At 44.0% G+C, this 10,044-nt stretch overlaps 1 protein-coding gene across 2 annotated transcripts in view; it reads left to right on the top strand.

Moving 5' to 3' along the window:
* LRRC28 (leucine rich repeat containing 28) overlaps positions 1-10,044 on the top strand; it is an 84,356-nt gene that overhangs the window by 55,338 nt on the left and 18,974 nt on the right. Inside the window, exon 6 of one of the 2 annotated variants that reach the window (XM_090029670.1) lies at positions 1,684-1,890. The exons of the other annotated variant lie outside the window; for it this stretch is intronic. Coding sequence (XP_089885796.1) covers positions 1,684-1,890 — 207 coding nt within the window. The remainder of the gene's footprint in view (positions 1-1,683; positions 1,891-10,044) is intronic. 2 annotated transcript variants of the gene reach the window in all.

Below are 10,044 nucleotides of genomic sequence, written 5' to 3'. Positions count from 1 at the left end.
CTCTTCCCCGTGCCAGTCAGCAGGCTGCTCTGGCTGCCTGCAGGTGCCTGCTAATTGCCTCATTTGCCCCGTTGCCCCTGCATTGCTGTGCCCTGCCTACCCTGCAGTGCTCCCTCGCTGGGCTGTTTTTCCCTTAAAAAGAATAGAGAGTCCCAGGCTCTCTGTTACACAGTCCCTTCTGCATTTATCACATGTGAAGTTCATATCTAATGGTCCTGAATGTGGTTGCCAGGTTCTTCCTTAGATTTCTTCTTTCTTCTGCACGTTTAGCTTTTTGTTCCTTTGAAAGCCTTTATTCCATGCTTAATAGACTTTTTCCAGGTGCTTTGATCCTCAGCAATTTTCTCCTGGTCATTTTGGCTCAATATTCATTACCTTCATATATCTCTTTCAAGCATTTTTGTAATGGAGATAAGGATATCTTCATAGTCGTTTTCTTATAAAGAATTCTCTACACAAAATATCCTTGGGTATATAGCCATTGTCTATTTGCTGCATATGGCCAAGCCATTGAAGTCAATGCTGATTAAGAAGACAATGGACGCTTGATATATTGACACATTCCAAAACCTCAGAGTAGGCATCTTTGTCCCGCCAGGAAATTTCTAGAATATGGCCAAGGCAGTGTAGGTGAAAGCTGTTGAGGTGCTTGTAGGGTATATGGTCCAGGATTTGCTGCCGTTCGAAAGTGTTGATGATACAAGTACAATATATTTTGACATTGGTCTCAACAGGCAGTTTGTTGTGTTCCCTACTTGTTTGCTTGCCTTGCTTATGATACCTGGTGTTTTGCTGATACAGTTCAGCCCCAGGTGACAAAAATTTGTTGGTAACAATGGAGCAATGGTACACAAATGTACTTACAACATCCAATCTGGATAGCTGGCGGTAAATCGATGTTCTGGATCATAACATTGATACTCTTGATGTTGATTGTAAGCCCAAACTCTTGGCAGGCATGGGCAAAGCAACTAACGAGGCTTCGAAGGTGATCTTGGTGTGGGCTATGAATGTAGCATTGTCAGCAAACAGCAGTTGAGAAATCAAAACTTTCTACACTTTACTTTTTGCTTTAAAGTGTGTGAGATTAAGTACTGTTCCATCTGAGTGTGTATTTAAATAAATTCCTTTGGTGGCAGTCACAAAAGCATACATCAGAAGAAGAGAAAAGAAAATTCTAAACAAGCCTTTCTTGACCCTGCTTCAAATCTAGCTACAGATCAATTGGAGGGGGATGTTTGCTTGTTTTCTGAATGAGTTTGGATGACACCAATTTGTGTTTTTTGTCTTCAATAAATGTAAATTGTGATGATACCTTGCTGTTGAAAGGATCGTTATTGATATGTTGTCAGGTTGTTACAAATGCATTTTCCAATATTTGTGGCTGGTAGTTTACAGAACCCATGCAATAAATAATCTATATAGGCATGTAGTAAGAAAAGGTGTGTGCGATGGGAGCTGGCATGGAAAATAAGTGCTAGGGTTTGTGAGGAAGGTGAGTTGGCTGGGCAGGCCTCAAAATGGAGTTGTCTAAGAAGAAAAGTAGATACTGCCACATGCATGAAAAATCTGAATGTGGGAACTAAAATATTTATTACCTGTTTAGCTTAGGAGGTTTTTGTCCTCTCATTTGGAAATGCAGTGAACAACGTAGTGTTTCAGTGTTTGATGTTCTGATTGTAGAAGTCGGAGACCTGAGAGAGCTGCAGACACTGGACATTTCAACCAACCGCTTGATAACTTTACCGGAGAGGCTACACATGTGTCTTTCGCTGCAGTACTTGACCGCAGACCGAAATCACCTGTGGTGTGTACCCCGCCACCTCTGCCAGCTCCCCAGCCTCAACGAGCTGTCTATGGCTGGAAACCGCCTTGCCTTTTTGCCACTTGGTAAGTGACTGTCCTCCTTAAACAGCAGTGTAGACCACTTAGAAGACTGAACAAGCATTTCTGAAAGCCCATATAAATAGTGCTTGTAGTCATGCTGTTACTGTGGCGCACAGCCTTTGAGTTAGTGGAAGTGAAAGAGAGAAGTGATTGTTGAGAAACTTGTCAGTAGATGAAGAATCAGTTAAGTGTCCAAAGGACCGAGTTTTTACGTGCATTTCAAAATGCTCATACAACAGTTCAGTTTATTTTTAGCTACCTCACAAAACAGAAGGATACTTAACTAGAGCTGTTCTTAAATATAGTACTAGTAATCTGAGTTCCAGCACTTTTTGTAATGGCCTTTCTTTGTTGGCAAGACCTGATGACCTACTGCAGAATCATTTTTTTTAGAGTTTAAAATATGCTGTGAAAAATCCAGTAACTTTAAAGAAAGTTTTACAGCAGTAGAAATGTCAGAATCACATACTTAACCACATTCTGATCGATGCTGTGCACGGACGTCCATCAGATCATCCTCACTGGTGGCAGCACACCACCGGTAGGAGTTGGATGCTTCATTTCTGGGTACCATTTTAATTGTAAGAAGCCCTGGATTAGGCCTTCCATTCCAAGTGCCATCCAAGGAAACTAGAAGGTGTGGCCTCGTGTTTGAGGAAATGGCCTCCTTGTTCACATGTACCTGCTGCCTTGCATTTCTCAGGTCTCTGTGTACCACCTCTTGCTTCCCTACAGATTACTTTTACTTTTAGTGTGTTGAGCCAGTCTCTCCCAGGTTATTTACCACATTAATTCACCCATAATCTTTACAAAATACGGCCCTTGGCTTGTGAGATGCTGAGTCCTCTGAAATGTTTTCAGTGCACTCGATTCTTAGAGCAACAGGTACTCGGACACCTTACATACACAAAGGAATGACTGAAACTTAGGAAGGGATGAATGACCAAAGGGATGAATGAAACCCTAGGAAACTTTGTTTTACTATTTCCAAGGCATTAGGCTCATTTATGCACATAGGAGGGAGGAATTAAATTTGCTTAAAAGAAAAACCACCACTGTCCATGACTGTTTCAAATTTCAAGGCTGCAGTGTGTCACCTGCAAGGATTCAAGGAAATGGGGTTTTCATCCCAAATATGAAAAATTGGACCTGGATCGGTGGCAAATAATGTCCTGGTTATGGCTGGCATTTGCAAACCATGTGATTACTCTGAAAAAGGTATGCATTTTTCCTAGCTCTTCTAGGAGCTTTAAGCTACATTATCCTAGTGGATACAACCTCCAGAAATTGGATTGTTGTAGTAATAGCCTGCCTCCCACACTGCATTATATATAAGAGCAAACAATATCCTAAACGTGTCAGCTAAACATAACAGTGCTAGCGAGCATAACCAAAGCAGCTCCCCCACTAAACAAATATTCTTAGTTCCTTTCCAGTCACCTCTTCTGAAAAGAGAGCAGTTGTTTTCTTTATTGCTGGAGAATCAAACGAAGTTGAGAAACTTGAAATATGAAACAAAGGTTCACATTTTATGTATTCTAATGTGGTTTTTTTCATGTTTTTATTTTAATAATTTTTTTGAGTGAGCAGTAACCCCAGTCAGCTGCAGAGCTGTTAAATTGTTAAAGTGTGTTAAGTTCAAAAGAGGAAAATAAATGTTGTAAAAGTACACACCTCATTTTTGTTTTATTTTTAGATTCAAATTCAAAACGTGATCTCTTTTAGCAAGAACCTTTAAAATATTAGGAAACATCAAAGGCTGCCAATTGACCTTCTTCAGTAGTTCTTAATAACAGTGACTGGGTGGTGAACATTTGGAGATAATTTACTGTTCGTGAATGTGGAACTGAATCATAAATTCTGGAGTTCAGAGGAAAAGCAGCCCAGAATAAATGTAAACGTTTAATCCTTCCACAAGAATCCAAAGGTTTTAGTGTGGTGATGTGATAGAATAGAGAGGAAGAGAGGGTTGGATCACTGAAAACAACAAAGATTAAATTCACCTTTCTGCAATTTGAGGAAAGATTTCCGTTAGTCCCTGATTGTTGCTTCATGCTAGAGCTACTCTGAGTTTGCAGGCAGAGTCATGGCACTGTCTGCATGTCCCCATCCTTGCAGCCTGCTTCATTTGTGCATGGAGGGTGGCTGACTGAGTAATAGGTACTTTAGAAATACCTAAGTGAAAGAGGAGACTAAAGTGTTTTAAAAGGAGGCTATGGACCATGTATGAGTTTTCCCTTTAAGTAGTCTTCGGCATAGTTATGGAAATCTGGGTCATGACAAAGTTGACCTCTGTGAGCATTTTGTTTTGCTAAGTACCCAAAATTCTCTAAGTCAGACGTGACTCTGAATTATTGACTTATACAGCTTGAAAAACAGCTGTCAGTTCTTGCTCTTAAACCCGTCACATACGTATTTTTATCTAAAGTAGCAAGGCCTGGTGACTCAGAATGTTTTGAACTATATAATCCAAACAGTTGGACGTAGTATAAAATCTGCTCGTTAAGCATTTCCCATGTGTAGAAAGGCTACAAAACTGGGGTGTAAAGAAAATGTCTCTCTTTCACCTATTTATTTCAGACCTTTTGTAGCATCTGCCTTCTTGGCTTGGACTCTGCCAAGCAGGCAGCGTGTAGAGGCATGGAACAGTTCTCAGAATGTGGAGTTCAGTGCAATCTGTGATACCCAATTTGGCTTGCAAATGTGGTTTTCCATTTGCTTACAAATTACTCTTCCAAAATGTGAAATCAACTGTGGTCGACTCTCTGTTTCATAGAGCTGTTGATGTAAAGGTTTAACATAGCTCCTTTCTGACTATTGACTGCTTTTGCTTGGTTGGAGGAAGCAAGTTGTTAATTTTCCAAATACGGAGTTTCGGTTTTTTTACTAGGCATGCGTAATATAGGATAAACTGTTGTGCTTCAAATCATGTTAGCTAATAGGGGTATGTGAAGCAGGCCCTATTCGATTTGGATTTGGATTTGGCCCGAATCGGAGACAGTGATTTGATTAGTTGATTCGGATCACTGTCCCTGATTTGATTTGGCCGAATCTGAAGATTCAATGCTGATTTGGAGAATCAATGATTTGGCCATAGACACAGCTTTAAATGTTTTTTCTGCATACCTCGAGGTACCAGCACAGCTCATGAACACTGTGATGCTGGGGCAGATGGAGCGTCCCACAGGAGAGCGGGGGGGCACCCCGCATGCTCAGCGGCAAACCTGGAAGTGGACCAGAACTACTTCTGGTCCACTTCTGGGTCCGCTGGGGAGTGTGCTGCGGGACCCCCCCCGTACCCCCTCGACTCAGTGGTCAGTCGCGGGGGGACCCCAGGTGCCCCCCCAGACCCAGGAGGCACCTGTTGCTGAGCCGGGGGGGGGGGAGGTGCAGGGGGGTCCCTCATGCGCTGTCCAGCAGACCTGGCAGTGGACCAGAAGTGCTTGGTCCACTTCTGGGTCTGCAGCCGAGCACGATGGGGAGCCCCCCACACTTCTCTGGGATGCTCCGGCCGCCCCAGCATTACAGCATTCACGAGCTGTCTGCTACCTAGAGGTATGTAGAGAAAAAATTTAAATCTGTGTCTATGTCGGAATCGATTCGGAGGGTTCTGATTTGATTCGGGGAGATTAAAGGGTCCTTTGATTCAATTTGGATTCAGAGATTCTGCCACTGAATTGGGCCAGATCTCTGCCGAATCAAATCAGGGACTGAAGCTTTGCACAGCCCTATTAGCTAATGCTTGTTAACTGGGATTTTTAAACAAGACCTTGTAGTTAGTGTAGACCAGGGGTCAGCAACCCCCGGCACGTGTGCCATGCAGGGCAGGTGAGGCCATTTTGCTTGGCATGCCACTGCCAGCCTGGGCTCTAGGCATCTGCTGCCAGCCACAGAGCCTGGGCTGCTGCGAGCAGGCAACTGGGCGGTTGCAAGCCCTGCTGCAAGCAAACAGGGCTCCGTGGTTGGCAGCAGCTACCCAGAGCCTGGGCCGGTTGCAGCCAGGAGGCTGCAAACATCTGCTCCAGGCTCCGGCATTAGCTCCATACTGGCAGGTGCATACATGCCTCGGAGTGAACGGTGGGCGAGGGGCTTGAAGCATCGCAACCCTGGCTTCTCCCCTGCTGCTGGCACAGAGCTGATGACTGGGCTCTGGAGCCTGGTGCAGCTGTTTGTAGGCAGCCTGGGCTCTGGGCAGCTGCAGCAAGCTCCACAGCCCTGGCATCAGCTCCATGCTGACAGTGACTACATGTGCACCTCAGAGCGGAGAGCGGGAGGGCTGTGCTGCCTCAGGCCCTATCCCCACCGTCTGCTCCGAGGCGCATGTGCACCCACCAGTATGGAGCTGATACTGGAGCCCAGAGCAGCTGTTTGCAGCCTCCTGGCTGCAGCTGGTGCAGGCTCTGGTCGCTGCTGCCAACCATGGAGCCCAGGCTGCTTGCAGCAGGGCTTGCAGCTGAGCCCACCTGACTCCCACCCACTCCAAGCCCAGTCCCAGCCCAGCCTCGCATGAGAATGAGGCTGGTGCAGCCCCTTGCCAGGAGCACCGCACCTTTTGCAGGCTTAGCTGTGTGGGGTGGGTAGTTGGGCTGATGGGCAGGCTCCAGGCTGGGGCCTTGGCCAGCTGCGCTGCAGCCCAGGGGCTGGCTCCCCAGGCAAGCACAGGGGCTCTGGCGGGACCACGGCATTGTTGCGTAGGACTTTGTCCAGTGGCCCAGGAGTGCAGCTCCATGCGCCCGTGCATCTGGTTCTGTGCGTTAGTCTGCCTCTGGTTCTACGTGTCTGTGTACGCACACATGTCTGGTTCTGGATGTTTGTGTGCATATGTCTGTTCTGGGCGTGTTCTGGTTCTCTGTGTTGTGCACGTGGTTCTCTGTGTGCATGTGTCTGGTTCTCTGCTCTCCTTTTTCTTTCTCTCTCTCTTTCTCTTATTTGTCTTTTTTCTCTCTCTCTCATTGCAACATGCTCAACAAAAAAGGAATACACAACAACAAAGGCAGCATTTATAATTATTAAGTATACTAATATACAGTGTGTCCTGCCATGGACCTCCCTGCCCTTGTTTTGTTTTTCTGGCGTGCTGGCACACTGGCAACTTCTAAGATAGACATTGTGGGTTTTTTGGCACTCTGGCCAAAAAGGTTTGCCTACCCCTGGTGTAGACTGTGCAAGTGATATTGAAAGTACGAATTGCTCTTGGTCAGGAGTTCCTGGTCTAGCCACGGGTACTGTGACTGCATGCAACCCCCAGTAAAAACCCACATCTGCCTGCGTATGGGCTGATGCGTGTAAGGTCCACTCCAGGACTAGCCTTAGGCTGTATTGCAGTGCAAGCGAACACAGGGCAGTTGCGTGCTACTTTGGTTTTGTTTTTTGCTTCGAAAATCCACCCCTTCTTTGCATCTGGGTACATGCACATTTGAAAAAATAGTGGAACATTTGCTAAACAGATTGAGTAAATATAGTGGAAATAATTATGCCACTCCCCAGCCTTCATGCAGGTTCCCGAACAAACAGATTGGTAAACAACAACAGATTAGTCACTCGGTTTGCCCTTCTTGCCTAGGCCTACGTGACTCGTGAATTGACTTTTTTTCCTCTTACTACTGTCATAAGATGCGCACTGTTTATTCAGATTTTCCCTAAAGCAGTCAAAGCGCACTCCTTCGGTGCTGTGCACAGCTTAAACAGTTTTCTAAAAATACACTGAAGAGTATTTGTGAGTCAAGCAGTGACCCCATAACTCTGATCAGCCCCTTGCACCTTTCCCTTTGCTTGTCTCTGCCGACCATGTGGGTTGCCATGCTGGTTTAATAAGTAGTATTTTGAATCCTCTTCTTTAACAGCAGATGGGACTACTGAGATATATATTACAGATTACTTTTTGTCTGAGAGAAATTGAATTGGACTTAATGAGAAAAGTTCTTCGGAAAACAAGCGCTGCAACTTCTGAGAACAAAAATTCCGCTGCAAGTCGGAGTCCAGCTTTCTTGCTATTAGAATTAAAATGATTTGTGTAATAAAGTAACAGCCATCATTATGGGCCTGAACTTCTGAAACATAATGAGTGGCTGCATGTTCTCATAGGAGAAACTCAGGGTTATAAGCACTTTATTGAGGGTTTATATATGCACTTTTTTGTTAAGCAGATGGGTCTAGTAATTATCAGCATACAGTAAACAAAGGTCTTATTCTAGCACAGTATATGCTTCTACTTGTATGCTTCTTTCACAATACGGTTAAAAGAGCATCAGAGCAGACACACAAGAGCTTTTGTTCCATCTTCAGCCATGTGGAATGCATATGCCAGGGCCTTGAGGTAAAAAAAAAATTAAAAAAATAGAATTGGGGTTTGTTCAGGACTCATAGCATTTGGTCATTTCTAGGAGAAAAGTCTTTGATCTGTGAGTCTGGAAGAAGGAAAGTGGAAATGTTTTAGACACAGTACAGTGCTTGCAAAAAGCCACATGAAAACCTTCTTTGTAGCATTAGCCTTTCCATAGATGGGCAGCTTCCTTGCTTTATAAAGTTCACAAGAAGTGTGGTTTTTTTCAAAGCGCTTTTAACAATATTTATCGAATGGTGCTATACATAAAAATTAACAGGAATAGGTTAGAATGAGCTTTTTAAAGAGATAGCTAACATTTAAGGAAAAAAAAAGCTTTTGATATAGCTCCCCTGATTTGGGAGAATTGGAAAATTGTTGTAAGGCTATTAATGCAAAGAAACTCTGAAGAGTATATTAAAATTCTTGTAGTACCTGAAAGTGCTCAACAGTGCTCTAGAAAGGCCGTTCTGTACGAGGAAGAGCTTAAAATCTAAATAACCATCCAGGCAGAGGGTGATTAAAGGCAGCGGGGAGAGATGAAATGCATCACCCCTTTTTCAGACTTGTCTGTGAGAAGTGCAGCTTTAGAGAGCATGCTTATTTAAAAAAAAAAGTAAAAAGGTCCTGATCGTGACCTAATTTGGGTCCCATATGTGTCTGTATATAAATTAATAAAAACAAGACCTGTTTTTGAATGTTCTTCCTTTCTCTCCAAGATCAGTAGCATAAAACAATAGCACATTCAAGCAACATCAGCAGCCCAGAGTTTTCTGTGCTTATTAACTGGGATCTACAGCACCAGGCAGTATTTTTTTCAGCTCTTTTTATTATGTGCTACAGTATGTTCTGTATGTTCCTACTTTATTGGCCGCCTCTCTTGCAGTGCTACAGTGTTTTACATTGTTGACCTACCTTTGTTTCATTTAAAAATATCCTGGAACCTTTAACAAACTACCTATCGTGGTGTAGTGTAAACCGCCTTTTGACATGTTTGTTCTTTTACGGTGCACGACAGCACTGCACTTCAGGTTTTCAGGCCAGGCTGCAAGTATCTTGTGATGTTCAATGGCGCCCATTCAAATGGTGTCCCACTTTTGGTTCAGCTGAAGTCTCTGGCAGAATTCCCATTGTCAAGTTAATGCAGGACAAGGCCCTATATAAATGTAATAAATAGATTAAGTCAAATCACATGCTGACAATTTCCAAAAAGGGAGTCCAGTATTTTTCTGCCTAGCACCAGCACTTATAGTCCAACCTTCAAACAAGTCTCTCCCTAGGTAAGAGGGATATCAGTTAGACCGGGGTGGGCAAAATGCGGCCCGTGGGCCAGATGTGGCCTGCCAGGCCATTTTATATGGCCCACGGGGCCCCTAAAAATTTAGAAAAATAGTATTTACCTGCCCCTGGCTGCCTGTCGTGTGGCCCTCGATGACTTGCCAAAACTCAGTAAGCGGCCCTCCACTCAAAATAATTGCCTGCCCCTGAGTTAGACTGTCAGTACTCATATTCAGAAAAGGCAGATTATATAGCTTAAGGAATTTCCTTGCCTTTCTTCTCCCCTTTACAGACCTGCCCTTTGGCTCTTCCTGCTTCCATTCCTAGCTGCCCTGCAAACAATTTTTCCTTCCCGTGGACCATTCCCTGACACTTACCTCTTTATTCTGATATTTTTGTTGATGTGAAAATTACCACTGTGGACTGAAAGCAGGTCTTTAAAATGAGATAAATTTTCTTTAAAGAAATGTCTAAAAGCCTTGATGTTGAGCCCTTATTGATGCATCCCAATAAGAAAAATTTTCTTGGCCGATACCAATAGCTAATTATTAACCTGC

The sequence above is a fragment of the Crocodylus siamensis genome, chromosome 15 (assembly GCF_052110815.1).
Source record: "Crocodylus siamensis isolate JL-2025a chromosome 15, ASM5211081v1, whole genome shotgun sequence".
Lineage (NCBI taxonomy): Eukaryota > Metazoa > Chordata > Crocodylia > Crocodylidae > Crocodylus > Crocodylus siamensis.
The sequence above is the reverse complement of the archived record's forward strand: the minus strand, read 5'-3'. Positions and strand labels throughout refer to the sequence as shown.